General features: G+C 47.2%; 2 protein-coding genes across 2 annotated transcripts; both read left to right on the top strand.

Moving 5' to 3' along the window:
* Positions 1 to 12: 12 nt before the first annotated feature.
* LOC130515977 (phospholipase ABHD3-like) lies at positions 13 to 3466 on the top strand. Its single transcript, XM_057016684.1, has 9 exons — positions 13 to 456; positions 934 to 1094; positions 1174 to 1356; positions 1595 to 1640; positions 1922 to 2034; positions 2112 to 2285; positions 2364 to 2412; positions 2505 to 2670; positions 2761 to 3466. The coding sequence occupies exons 1-9, from the start codon at positions 337 to 339 to the stop codon at positions 2952 to 2954; spliced, it is 1206 nt and encodes a 401-aa protein (XP_056872664.1). The 5' UTR covers positions 13 to 336; the 3' UTR covers positions 2955 to 3466.
* Positions 3467 to 4126: 660 nt separating this feature from the next.
* prkg3 (protein kinase cGMP-dependent 3) lies at positions 4127 to 11439 on the top strand. The gene is made up of 22 exons (XM_057016681.1): positions 4127 to 4432; positions 5760 to 5849; positions 6204 to 6266; positions 6346 to 6472; positions 6594 to 6760; positions 6834 to 6947; positions 7026 to 7131; positions 7215 to 7278; positions 7373 to 7450; positions 7525 to 7613; positions 7981 to 8046; positions 8145 to 8192; positions 8269 to 8310; positions 8405 to 8516; positions 8634 to 8770; positions 8907 to 8996; positions 9147 to 9288; positions 9372 to 9535; positions 9735 to 9851; positions 9982 to 10044; positions 10131 to 10206; positions 10400 to 11439. The coding sequence occupies exons 2-22, from the start codon at positions 5762 to 5764 to the stop codon at positions 10484 to 10486; spliced, it is 2040 nt and encodes a 679-aa protein (XP_056872661.1). The 5' UTR covers positions 4127 to 4432; positions 5760 to 5761; the 3' UTR covers positions 10487 to 11439.
* Positions 11440 to 14642: the final 3203 nt, after the last annotated feature.

The following is a 14642-nucleotide window of genomic DNA, read 5'->3' as shown; positions in this document are numbered from 1 at the left end:
TGCATAAAAAGAAAAGGTAATTGCATCTGCGCATGCCCAGTACTTATCGTCCATATTTGTAGTCATTTCCAAGCTGTGGGCGGAGCCGGACGTTTGAAAGCCGGAAGTGTTGCGCTTTGGAACGAAGTCTGGATCGCTTTGAAGCTTGACAGGCACATGAAGCTGATCTGCCGGCTGCAGCTGAGCCAACGCAATTTGTCAAGGTGGATAGAAACACAACAGTTAACCGGTGGTGATTAGAGAAAGCGAACAACACTGTTGGTTGCGTTGTCCTCCTCCTCCTTGTGTTGTCTGACAACTTCGACTGTTTAATCCGAGCCAGAGAGACACGTTGCAATGTCTTTATCAGCCTTGGAACTTTGGAGTACAAACTGGGAGTGTATTTCCAGACCTTCCACCGTGCTCATCTGCTCTTTCACGGCCGCTCTGTATTACCTGTGGGGCCGCAAGTGTCAGGTCAGTCACTGCGGCCAGCAAAAGACTCATTTGAGTATTTCTGCCTTGCAATTCAGCTTTTAAATTGAAATGTCCTGAAGTCTTTAAATTGCAACCCATTTGACTGTCATTAAAGTAAAGTTACACACACAGACACACACACACACTGCTATATAATATATACACGTGTTTATATATATGTGTTGGTGATATGTTTGTGCATAGCACTGATCGTGCATCAACATGAAATGTTCAAATCAAGAACACGAATACTTGTGACAAAACAACATGAATCTGATGGAATAGCAGTGTAATTTTTACTGGACCTGAATTATTCTAAGCTTTTTTTAGGCTCTTCACTTTAGGATAAACCTTTTCATGAGTAGCTACCTTTTAGTGTGGATCCTGAAGACGCGAGTCGAGTACATACCTGTCATATTAGCCCCCTAAAACCCAAGTGTCTTGTTTTGAATACTCATCTGACACCTGTAATTTCAGAAACCGGTCCTGGTATCTAGCGAAGCTTTCAGCGCATTCCTCCACACTCACTGTCCCATCGTGTCGGAGCGCTTCAGACCAACCCCTTGGTGCTGGGGCGGTCGGCTGCAAACCCTCGTCTGTGCCCTCCTTAAATCTGGACCACCTACTACTTATCGCAAGTCTGCTACGCCGCCTCCTCTGTGTTCGGTTTCTTCTTCAGCGGCACTATAAAACAGTATTTATCCCTTTGTGCCACAGCGAACTCATCCGTACAGCCGACGGAGGCCAGATTTCTCTGGACTGGGTGGACAATGAGGTCAGCGCCACCCACCCAGAGTCCTCTACTCGTCCCACGGTGTTGATCCTCCCAGGTCTGACGGGGAACAGCCAGCAGTGGTATGTGCTCCACGCCATAAGCCAGGCCACTCGCCATGGTTACAGGTCAGCACATTCTTTACCTGTGTGCCAAACTGAATTGAAAGCGTCATGTCCTCTTGCACTTCCTCTTGTCAGCGCGAAGCTGCCAAGTTCCTGTTTCTTATCACCCATTTGAACGAAATGTCACCCTTAATTGTATCCTTCCATTGCGTCTGCAGTTCCCGTTTTTGTGTGAATAGTGTTTTGATTGAGGTCGTTGCGTGTATTCGCAATCATTTATTTTTGTGATCGCCCCCGTCAGATGTGTTGTGTTCAACAATCGTGGCGTTGGAGGGGAAGAGTTGCTGGTGAGTACCAGTTGAACTGGATCAATTGCATTCACTTCTGAATGAGTAACGTTTGGAGGACAGAACTTCTGCAGCAGACCCTTTTTACCTTTGTGGTTGCACATTGATCTCTGTCAGTCTGCCGTCGGGTGTCATTACAACACGGTCCTCCTCATTTGCCTCGTAACATCTGTGTTTTAGACAGCAAGGGTTTTCTCATGATGAATCTCATGATGAACAAAATAAAAGAAACCCAAAATTGAAGTGGAACCGAACACTCACTCTCCTGCTCTCTGCTTCAGACGCCTGTCACTTATTGTGCCGCCGACACGTCTGATCTTGAACGTGTGGTGCAGCATGTCAAAGGGTTATACCCAGACGCCCCTGTGCTCGGTGCTGGGGTGTCCTTGGGAGGGTGAGTAGACCAACAGTTCTGTAGTCTTGGTAAACTTGTGTTGCCTTCTCATGGTTTTCTTCTCTAATGCCGTGCAGCATGTTACTGCTGAGTTACCTGGCCCGTAAGGGCAAGGAGTCGGGGCTGGTAGCGGGTTTGACCATCTCGGTCCCCTGGGATGCTCAGAAGTCCTCAGACTCGATGGAAGAACCACTGAACTGGCTTCTCTTTAACAAATACCTCACTCGTGGCTTGTGTCGTTGCATGATCAGGTCGGAAAATTTGAGGTTTGTGAAATTCGGGCCTTCGTTTAGCGGACGATAAACCGACTTCAAATAAATCTGTTACAGACACAGGAAAGTTCTGGAGAAAGTGGCGGACATCGACTACGTCTTGAAGGCACGGACCCGTCTACAAGACTCCTTTTCCCTCTCTGCTTTTGGCTCGTCATCGCTCCATTTTCTGAACGCGATCCCTCTCCTCTCTTCTAGTCGAGGACAATCCGCGAGTTTGACGAACGCTTCACGGCCTTGCAGTTTGGTTACAAAACCTGCGAAGATTATTACCGCGATGCCAGTCCAGACAAGAAGCTGCCCCAAACTGCGGTGCCCATCCTGTGCCTCAACGCTGCAGATGACCCCTTCTCTCCTCACCACAGTACGTCAAATTTGACACCTTCATTGCCTGGATTTTCTTGGCATCCCACTGATGTTTTAGCCGGTAATTCCTTCCCCTCTCCCCTCACAGCATTCCCACTGACCACGGTCCAGGACCTCCCTAATGTGGCTCTGTTGTTGACGGCCCATGGGGGGCACATTGCTTTCCTGCAGGAACTGTTTCCTCGTGGCGAGGGCTTCATGGAGCGCGTGTTTAGTCAATACGTCCAAGCCGTCTTCGAACATCTGAAGGAGATCAACGAAGCCTGTGGCATCAAGGAGTAAAAGAGGACTTTTCCTTCTCAACCAGGCTCAAACTAATGACAATATCTCTATGCAATAGAGCCTAAAAGACCATAGACGTGTTGGGTTTGGTCTAAAATTACCAACTAATTTGTAAGATTATCTGACTAATCAACCTCCGCAGTATCTGAAGGGGTCAGCATCCATTAGCAGATGTCACACGCGACGTCCAGTATTTGTATTATACTCTTAACTTTACTAGTCTATCAGCTTTTTGTTTGACATTATTATTCAGATAATGCACTGGTGTGTTGACAGAAAGTCTGTAGATCAATCAAGAACTAGCTCAATGCCTCAAAAGCCTCATAATATATATATAATATATATAAATGCGAATATAAATGCGCTACTTTGACACCAGCATGTGAAGACTGTGTTACCAGCTGCTCGTTGTTTCCAGTGTCCTTCCCACTTGTGCTGTAGCTACAACTCGGGGACCTGTGGGTTGTCATAAATCACACTTGAATTAAAGAATGAAGAATCCATATATTTAATTTAGGTCTGCGTTTACATCTTTTCTAAAGCAGCTTCTTCGTCAGAGGCTGTTATCAGCCCCAATATGCCACTTGGGCTGGTTTTGCTTTGATTAATAGTTGCTCTCGTGTTGTTCCAGGGTGGAAAAATGCCATCCTTAATAACCCCACTGGTGAATTTAAGAGCTGTTTTATCTCAGACTAGTGGGGGTCAATAATGTCACTGATTAACCAGGCAGGGTATCAATAATTAACTGTGAATAATAAAGACCCACGCCCTGTGTCACAATGCTGACGCTAATGGCTCATTTGAATTCATCCGCTGATGCCGCAGCCTGGAAAAATCCTTGTCACGTGGAAAACCAGGGGGAAAAAAATAACTTCACAGACGTGAATGTGACTCTCGGAGGGAAAAGAAGCAGAATAATGATCACAATGAGAAGAAACAGTCCTCTGAAATACTGAGCTTTTCACCTGTTTCAGAGGAAGACAGCGCTCGCTTCCCACGTGATTAGAAGCAAAGCAAACCCTCCCCCACCCCCCCCAAAATAAAATAAATCCTATTAAAATCAACAATAATGGCCAGATACAGACTACACAAAAAAAGATACCCCCCACCTCCATCCTCCTCCTCTTCCTCTACCTGGTGTGATGGGTGGAGCCTCAGGTTGTTGTTAATGATTCAACACCAGAGCTGAGATTGACAGATAGGAAAGAGTGGGAGAGAGGAGTAAAAATAGTGAGACGCTGCCGAGCAGACGGAGCAATGTAGGCTGGGAAAAGTGAGCAGGCAGAAGTAATGCAAGAGAGGTTGGAGACTGCGCGCTTGGATGTGCTCAGGTGTGTTTACTGTGTGGATGCGCAGAGGACAGTCAACCCGCAGTCGGAACGTGGACCTGGTGTGCAGATTTGACTCCTGTGATTCATGTGGCCTTTGTAGTCCGCAAAGATCTTGACCTCTTCTCTTGATCCCCACCAAGGCTGCAGGTGAGTGACATCATGTAAGGAGAGCTCGTCGTGCATGTGTCAACACAAGGTTCAAGGAAAGTCCTTGCAAACTGTACATGTGCTGCACATGTCCATGAATTATTGATACAAGGTACAGTATTCCTGGCTCACAGGTGTAGCCATGCTTTTCCTCCAAGAAACATGATTAGATTCCAAAGGTCACAAGTCTTTCCTAGAATTCATGTCATAAACCAGCCGGAAACTTGTTATGGGTCCAATGTTTGAGCCCTGAGGCTTTGAGATAAATAAACCCTCCTTCTCCTTCATTATAAGGACCAGCAACCAAAGGTTATCGGCTCCATCTGCCCATTTCTCTTTCCTGGAAAGCTGTCTAACTGTGTTTGTGCGGAGCTGCATGTGTGAGCGTGACAGGATAATAAAAAACCCGAGGCAAATCTGACGTCCCAGCGTGGCGCAACGGCGCCTGGTGCGTGTCCTGTCGCCATTGTGTTCTCTGTAAAACTTTAATGAACCCGCTGCATCAGATTTCCTGCAACACAGGCCGGGGCTGGCCGGTCTAACCCTCCAGCCCGGAAGAGCACATCACCCCCCACCCAGACTTGCGTCAGACAAGCGTTCCTTGACCTTCCTTGATTCAAAGAGTTTGCGTTGGCCACTCGCTCTTTGTTGGTCTATTGCTCGGTGACTTTATGGTCCTCCGTCCAATGTTCAGGGTGGGGCCGCAGTGAGTAAGGTCATGTGATGAACACAGAGAGCGTATGTGACTCAGGGTTTATTTACCTGTGAGGACCATTTGTGTGGAGATTGTGGCCTTGTGCAGGCGGGGACGGAACCGTTTGACCCGTCAGTGAGAGGGACACCTCACTATCAGGCCTTTTGGAAAGATCATGAACACCAGCTCTCAGGTGGTTCTGGTTTCAGTCTTCACCACTAAATTGCACGCTTATGGCTAACATTGTTGCACGAGCACATGTGGAGAACAAAGAAATACACAGACTGCAAACTCACCTCTTAGAATAGTTCGTGTTAATGCAGGTTCTTGGAGGGGTTGACATTAATGGATCTTCAGCCAAAGTCTGGGTGTTGGCAGGATTGTGAGAGCACCCTGTTGTCTATCCATCATCAGTGTGCATTATTCAACAAGGGTCTCGCTGTGTGCAGCCGCCGCAGCTGAGTTCTGGGCCTTGTGAGAAAGGCCACGGCGTAGCTGCACGCAGTGGAAATCCCTCTGCTCTATCTCGTGTTTGTGTTCAACCGGGCCAACATCTACGATCATCGATTGTGCCGCGGGAGTGTTGCTCGCCACCATGTTTGGTGATTTAATCCGCTTTTCCCTCCCCGGTAGTCATGGAGAAGCAAATAGAAGAGCTGAAACAGCAGCTGGAGAAGCAGTGCCTGATCAACACGGAGCTGCAGAGGCAGAACAAAGACCTGGGTGAGTGCAGCTGCATCCAAAGACGTTAAGCAGCACTCGACACAGCAGTAAGACGTAGTTAAGGATCACATTTATGAGGGTCCCATTCCCAGAATGCCATCATGATCCATAACATGACAGATGTGACCAGAACCCTGCAGCACATGCATGAAGCATAACTGAACCAGCACAGATGTGACTTCAGTAGAATAATAAGCAGCAAATAAGGATTAAGTTCAGACCTTTTTAAAGGAAGGACGGATAAATAGGCTCGTTACTCATAAGCCAGATTATTATACCAGAATCAGTCGACATGTGTAATGTGTTTGCTATACATTTCTATAACGTGTTTGACGTTAAAAAAATCCTTTACAGAAAAGAGATTGCAGGAGAAGGAGAAGCTGTTGCAGAACCTGCAGAGTCAGTATCATGACCTGGGTGAGTGTCCTGCACTAACATCAGGCTGTTCCTGGCATTTTCAGGAGTTTCCCCTAAATATGCTTTTCTTGTCTTTCAGAGTTCCCTTCTCAGCCCGTTAATGAGGCTGACCCCGAGGTCAGGAAGAGCCGTGCGGCTGTCATCGCCACCGAGCCCATCCACGAGACGGTGGAGATTACTCGCGCCAGGGTCAAGAAAAATTCCAGGTCTGTAATTATTGCTGCTGCTCATTTAGCCGTGACTGCGAAGCCACTCCTGCACAGTAGCGCTGCATGAGGGGCCTGCTGGGGGTGAACACAAGTTGACCTTTTGACCTCCCCTCACCAGCGAGGCGAACCTGATCGTGAAAGCCATCCAGAAAAATGACTTCCTGAGCCGCCTCGATGACGAGCAAACGGCCATGATGGTGGATCTCTTAGCGGTCTCCAGCTTCAAACCGGGTGACCACGTCATCAAAGAGGGCACAGAAGGAGACAGCATGTACATCGTAGCTGGTGAGGTCACGCCTCAGGTCCGGCGGACTGCAGCTGATGGGAGGGAATACTTAAACGGCTTCCCTCTGCTTAGGTGGTGAGCTCCGGGTCACCCAGGGTGGACGGGACCTCCGCACCCTGACCACGGGGGACGTGTTTGGGGAGTTGGCCATCCTCTACAACTGCAAACGGACAGCAACGGTTACAGGTCAGCGTCAAACATTGTAAAATGACCCCGTTAGAAGCACAACAGTGGTGGTTCATGTCTGTTCCCTCTCTGCTGCAGCAAAGACAGCTGTGCGCCTGTGGTGCATGGAGCGACAGACCTACAGGACCATCATCACCAACAAGTCCAAGAAGAGGCGTGAGCAGCTCATGGGCTTCCTCAAGATGTGGGTTGACGTTCCCTCTCAAATGGTTCCTCCCATCAGCTGAGGCCAGTTTGCAACTCAGCTTGTCGCCTTTGGTTTCACAGGTCTCGAACTCTGAAGGACCTGAACGACGTCCAGTTGTCCAAAATCATTGACTCAATGGAAGAGGTATGTCCTCATACAAGTTGCAGTTGGACTGCGTTTGCGTTGTAAAGTTTAGCACATAAAAACAGCAACGTGTCCCATTTATTGTCCCCTTCAGGTGAAATACCAGGACAAGGATGTCATCGTTCGAGAAGGAGCAGAGGCAAACACGTTCTACATCATCCTGAAAGGAGAGGTAATGTTAGTTTAATTATGATTACACATTATTCAGGATGGACATTTCTTCCTCTTCTTTGCATTTTTCTTTAGGTTCTGGTGACTAAGAACGTCAACGGGCATCAGAAGCAGATCCGCAGGATGGGAAAAGGGGAACATTTCGGGGAGCAGGCCCTTATACGGTAACCATGGCAACAGAACCCTGGCCTGAGGACAACCGCCGGGAGGTTGCGCGCCAGGTCTCGTCTCGGGTCGTCCTAAAATTACAGCTTCACGGTCCAAACTCGCAATCGCGAATCCATTTAAATCCACGCTAACATTTAACGGTTTGGTTTCTCTATGCGGCTCGTCTCCACGGCGACCGGCTGTGATTTCATCTCCCAGCTCATGACAGGAGCCACATGAGTGCAGCTGTTCATGAAACGCTGTCTCATATCGCTGCTGTCCTCACGGAGGTGTTGGCAGACCGTTATTCCCTGGTTCGACATGTGTAACGTGTTTTTTTAGTGGAACATTTAAGATAGTTATTTTTCATTTTCAACCATGCAGGGAAGTCTTGAGAACCGCCACCTGCTCCGCGGACGGCCCCGTTACCTGCCTCAGCATTGACAAGGAGTGAGTTTGAGCGTATTCTTTCCTGTGTTTCCTCTCAAATGATTAAATTCATCCACTAGAACAACGGCCGCAGTAACAGCAGCCTTCTTTCCTTATAGAGTGTTTGAAGAGACGATTCCCGTAGAACACTTGGAGGTTTTTGATGAGTAAGTTCTACAAAGGTAAACTTTGGAGCCTTCTCTTCAGGAGAGCTCACATAAGCTTTTGTCTGTTTGCTCCCAGCTCCAAAGTGCTACAGGAGGCTCAGGCTCCGCCCAAGTCCAGGTCAGTGACTCTGATGTTCTGTGAGTCAGGAGACGACCTTTAAAGCATGCTAATGTAAAAGCTAAATGAACTGATAGTTCTGTCTCTCCGATAGTCCCAGTTCCACCCTGAGGTTTAAGGATCTGGTTCCTGTGCTGTACCAGGAGGGCCGCTATCAGGGGGATCCTGTCACACTGGGAGTCGGAGGGTTTGGTCGCGTTGAACTGGTGGGCGGGTTATGCGCTTTAAAAATCTAAATTTAAAGATGCCTCATTCTGAACCATGGTCGTTGACTTGCGCACGTCAGAGTTATGCCTTAACCGCTATTTTCTCATCATTCCAAGATGACCACAGTGAATCATGGGATGTATTACGCCATAAAGCGAGTCAGCAAGAAGCACATTGTTGCCAAGAGACAGGAGGAGCACATGCTGTTTGAGAAGAAGGTCCTCAAAGCCATCCAGTGCGACTTCATTGTGAGGTATCCACGGCCACAGATATGCCAGCTGTTGACATCATACACACACACACACACACACACACACACACACACACACACACACACACACACAACACACACACACACACACACTCATCGTTTCTGCTCTCCTCTTTAGGCTTCACGCCACATTTAAAGACACGTGTTACGTCTACATGATCATGGAGTTCTGCGGTGGAGGGGAGATCTGGACCAAACTCAAAGAAGTGTGAGAGAAAGAAGAATTGCACCTTCATTATTTATGTGTTCACACTCAAACCGCTGCAGCTGGGAGAATCTGACAGATGCGAGACATGAAATGCGGCGAAAAAAGCGAGTGGAAGGCTGCTTCAACCTTTAAGTCCTTTAATTTTTTCAGAGGGCGCTTTGATGAGCCCACAGCTGTGTTCTGCACCGCCTGTGTGGTGGAGGCCTTCGCTTACCTGCACAAGAAGAGCATCATGTACCGAGACCTGAAGCCCGAGAACCTGATGCTGGATGTGAAGGGCTACATTAAACTGGTGACCTTTGACTTTATTTCCTAATTTAGAGGTAGCGCGAGCCATCGCGTGCCAGCGCTAAAGTCCTGGCTTTTATGGCGCAGGTGGACTTTGGGTTTGCCAAAGAGATGGTGCGTGGGGAGAAAACGTACTCATTCGTGGGCACTCCTGAGTACATGGCTCCAGAGATCATCAAGAACCAGGGACATGACTTTGCAGTTGACTTTTGGTCCCTCGGAATCCTGATCTTTGAGTTGTTGGCAGGAAGGTAACTGCTCATTCAAATGGTTTAAATTTGAAATGAACGATTATAAAAAAAACAAACCCAAAAAAACTGAAAAATAAAAATACAATCAAACCACTAGATGGCAGCAAAGAAATGTGACTAATTTGACCAGTCTGCGGAATAAAGGTGATGGTTTATCGCTGAGGTGTCCCTCAGTCACTTTACTCTTCTTTCCTCTCAGCCCTCCATTTTCCAGTTCAGAGCCTCAGAAAATTTATGCCAAGATTTTGGACGGAGTGCTCAAGTATCCACCTTACCTGAGTGAGGCGTCCAAGTCCATCATCAGCAAACTATGCAGGTAAACAAAGCCCTTTTGTGTAACATGTATGAAGGACATCCACTTTTTACTGTTCTCTAATGTCTGACTTCTGTGTGTGTGTGTGTGTGTGTGTGTGTGTGTGTGTGTGTGTGTGTGTGTTTGTCTGCAGACCACGGCCTGGTCAGAGGTTGGGAAACACCAAAAATGGAATCAAAGATGTCCGACACCACAGGTGACGGTGGCAGCACTGCTGTCGGAGCGTTTTGGTGCTTCTCTCAGCACATTTGACGTCTCTTCCCTCTCGTCTTCTCACCCCAGGTGGTTCAGCAGCATCAACTGGCACAAGCTGCGCATGAGTCAGCTGGACGCCCCCACCGTCCGACTGATACGCAAGGCAAGTCCAAAATCCAGCAGCTGCGAGAGGGTTTTAGAATCATCTGGAAATTTGCTGAATTATTTTAACAGTACTTTCCATATGTCACCGTATCTAAAGTGCGTCGTTCGTTAAAGTTTCTCACCCTCAAAGGGAAGGAGATTTAATGTGTGCATTCACAGTTTTCATTTTATCCTCCCCTCTCCTCTTCCAGGGCCCTTGCTACATCAACTTTGACCGTTTCCCTGTCGATCACACCAAAGCAGAAGAGGACTTCTCTGGATGGGACCGGGAATTCTGATTGGGAACCGAAGGAGATCACGCCGAGAAAAACGATAATTAAATTAGTGCCTCTGCAGGGAAACAATGCTTCCCAAATATTTATCACCGCCTTCTCCGTTGCTATGGAGAACAAAGGAGCTCATGGGCCAAAAAAATGATGAGGAGGTGTTAGGACAGGATGTTAGGACGTCGTGTTTCCAGGCCAGAGTCTCTGGTGCCTGATGAAGTGTTAACATCGCACTCCTCGCAGATTAGAATACAGCCGGTGTGCTTGTTAGCTGAGAATAAACACTGTGTCCTGTGCACAGTAGCATCTCCACTCACTCCGCATCGCTCCTGGAAATCTTCATATCCATATGTTTCTATAATAAAATGTATTTCTTAGTGCACAATTTATCTATCCCTTTCTGTGTACAGGCTAATATTGCTATTGTTCGAGTGGATGAATTTAATCATTTGACTGGCTATGTTGATAGCGACAGACAGGACAAATCTCTGTGGACTCACCTGCCTGCACTGATCCGCCCCCGACCCCCAGAACACCCAGATGTTGCTCCCCCTGCAGAAAATGTAATTCAGTTTTAGTGATACCAGCAGTGCTCCAGAGGCTGATCTCTCCGGGCAGCAAACACAACACAGACGGTTTTAATACCTGCAGACAGGGCGTGAAAAGAAGCTGTATCAAAGCATCAAACATCAATGGAGCGATCAAAGAAATGCCATCTGCGTGCAAACATTTGCCCTCGAACAGGCAACATTTTAATGATATTTTAAATTTTCTCTAGCACTGTTCCTTGGAGACCCTGCATCCTAAACATACAGTCTAACCTCACAATGACTTTTTCTAAGAATAAAACACATTTTTACTCAATTCCTGAAACCATTTGTACAATATAGACCCTGATTTTAGTAGCGTGTGTTTTTATGCCAGTCCTTATTGCATTTTTTAAATAAATGTTACTGTTGCAAATATTTTAACTCATATTTTTCTGTCATTTCGTCACTTTTCCTGAGTGTGCAGACTAACAATGTGCATTTAAGCAGACCTCTCATTGCATTGTGTCCCTGGTTGTTGCATCACCAGAAGTGCTGCATCTTTGACAGGATGTGGAGAAAAGGCCTGCAGATTCCACGCCGCTGATCCTCTGAACGGACGGAATTAAGAGAACGCGGTTCAATAGACGCTTCCAGGCTCTTAAACCTTCCTCATTTTAACTCTGAATAATTTGTGTTGCGTATTTAGATTTTATACTACAATTTCATTGTTCAGTCTCCAGCCTGTTGTCAGGGAGACAGAACAAACTGCCTCTGCTCTTGGACTGACACCTTCCACACTGTTCCATCACGCAGCTTCTCCTTGACTGCTAACATGCACGTGATTCTTTTTCCTCTGCTGGGGAACCCAGCTGCTTTCTGCAGGGGCTCAGATGCCCCACAGACGCCCACAAACCTGCCACAGTTTAAATAATTCACCGCACTGTGGATGGAACCTTGCAGGTAAAACCCTGAGACACTGAGGACTGCAGTGCTCCATTTCTGACTGTCTACTTGACTTTTCTCTCGCTGCATTGTTGAAACTTTTAGAAACCATCCAGATTGTCTTGAAACATTCAATTTAAAATTCCAGGTAGTTTCTTTTCTGCTCCTTTAAAGGTTTGAGGCTGCTCTGACCACCTGTTAATTCAAAGTCTTCTTTAAAAAGGCAGCAGCTCCTCAGTTCTATTGAATCCTGAATAAATCCCCTTATTCTGAATAAATCCCCCCGTTGTCTTCATCTAACCAACCGCCTGTTCTCTTCAGTTCTGAGAAACCAGGCTTGACCATCTCTTCTGAGTTGAGGATGTTGTTGCTCATGAAGTCTGAGCCCTGAAAGTTTCCTGCAGGCAGTTGCACAGTGGTTGTGCTCATATTCCTCACGATGGGTTTGAGCGTCTGAGACGTTGTTTGGGTTAGAGAAGGCCCACCCAGTCAGGACCTGACCCCAGTCATCCGGTGTGATGGGCTGGGTCCTTGCAGCTGGAATTTGCTGCTCCTCCTCAGGTAGATGCTGCAGCTCCACTGCAGATTGTCTGACTTGCTGCTTGGTCTGTGCATCCATCTTGTTTGGGGTCGGGGAGGGATGACTTTTTAATTCCTCTCATTTCAAACCCTTCCTCCCCAAGGTGCTCAGTTTTGGCGCCCTCGGTTTTGAAGCCCTTTCAACCACTACAGGAGTGGTTACCTTTTAGGCACTTAAAGAGGACATTTGTGCAGCAGCCGGTTGGAGATCATCTTGGACCTTTGAATGGTTCTACAGGCTGAATGTTGGCTCGGAGATACAGAATCCTGGTGTTCAAACAAGCAGGCTGGGAAGTTGAGCCTTGTTTTGCTTTGCAGCACGTGGCGCTTTGGCTGTTCTGCCCAAAGACTTTATTTTTCTCCAATGAAAGGAATTTTCTGAAGATTGAACGGTTGTCCTTCGTGTTTTTGCCTTACTGCACCACCTTCCTGTCCTTATTTGCTATAAGGTTTACCCTTGCGTTGGCTTGTTAACCTGATATGGAATAAAACGGATGGTTACAGAAGGTAACCTCAATGACAGTCAAAACGAGAGCTTCCTCTGTCAGTCAGTGTGCTGGGTCAGCCTTCGCTGGAGAAAAGAACCCTGGACAGGTGATCACACACATTTATACGTAGGCTCTGATTGTGCCGGAGGGCAGAAGTGTTCTCTAAAGAATCTCTAAATCATCTGTTCTCCTCCAGGCATCCCCAGCAACTGCTCCAGTCACGAGGACGTAAAAACCGACATAAGGATGAATCAGTGTTCCAAAGACGGTGACGTAAATATTCTGTGTGTTTGAATTGAAGCAAAGTTCATTATATAATAGTTGATGCTGCAGGTGAAGCTGTTTTACCCTTTAAAACCAACCATCCACTTGTATTTATCACTGTTGTAGAAATCAATGAATGAACTGCAAAGTCCATCAGTAACAGGGTACAAATGGGCATAGATTCTGTATCAACTTTAGATTTAGCAATTGTGGTTCATTTGTAGATGTTGTCGCCCACTGGAGTGTGTTTTTTAGGGTCTTAATGATTTTTTTGATCGGCAACAGCTCTACTCATCCATTATAATGTGTCAGGTTAGTTGGACCAAACCTTTGCTAAAGAGAGTCGCTGCATGCTGAGAGGAGACAAGGATTCACAAAAACAATTAGCTGCAAGGCGTTAGCACAAAAGTAAATGAGCATATGGATTTTAAATCAAAGAACAGAGTTACTGGCACACACACGGGGATCGTGCCAGGTGGTCTTGGCTGCTGCAAGCGAAAAAAATAAAAATACCCACTCGTCTACAAAGGGCCCAAGTCTCTCTCCCCCGCACACGCGGGCTCTCCATGTATCTCTCTGTAGCTCCCCAGCCTGAGACGGTTGCAAAAGGTGGCTGCTTTTCTCTGATGTCACTGCAGAGAGAATCCCTAATGAACCAGCCAACCTCCAGCCAGGCCAGCTCAGTAGTCTCCTGTCAGCAGGACTTAAAAAAAAAAAAAAGTTGCTTTTTTCACCTCCCTCTATGTCCATTAACTGTGATTCCAGGCTCGTATAGAAAGAAACGAGTATTAAGACCCTTTCAGTTTTTCGTGTGTACATTTAAACTGCCATTATCTCCACAGTAAGTGGTGCTGGGTTCCCTCTGAAGGGCAGGGTCCAGGGCCGTGTCCTCGAGGTGCAACGCAGCATCTGCTGCTTTGCTAAAGGGCACCTGCCTGGCGCTGATGTGCAATGTCACCCGGTTGTTAAGCAACCTGTCCAGTCACATTAAGGCCGGCTGGCAGCGATCGATGTGTGTTTCATCTTTACGTTGGGCGGAAGTTATAGATGGAAGAAAAAGCCCTGAAAACTTGACTGATTGAATATGAAGTGCGAACGGGGGATTGCGTGTAGGTGTCGGGGTTGGCGCTCTGGAAGTCGTGACGTTGACAGTTTGTGACTCTGCGTTGTGGATGCGGGTGTAGTCCGTGTTGTCCTGCACACAGCGACGGGGTACGAGCCGTTTTCTACAGACCGCTGGTGCACGAATAAGTCTTCATCAGATGCGAACCATTAGCTGCGATTACCTAGCGTTGCTGGTAACAGCACATCGCCTTCTCACGTTATGTAGCGAAACAAATTCTAAAAATTGAGTGATTATTGATA

Source organism: Takifugu flavidus, chromosome 19, assembly GCF_003711565.1.
Source record: "Takifugu flavidus isolate HTHZ2018 chromosome 19, ASM371156v2, whole genome shotgun sequence".
NCBI lineage: Eukaryota > Metazoa > Chordata > Actinopteri > Tetraodontiformes > Tetraodontidae > Takifugu > Takifugu flavidus.
Note: the sequence above shows the minus strand (reverse complement) of the source record. Positions and strands in the feature narration are given on the sequence as shown.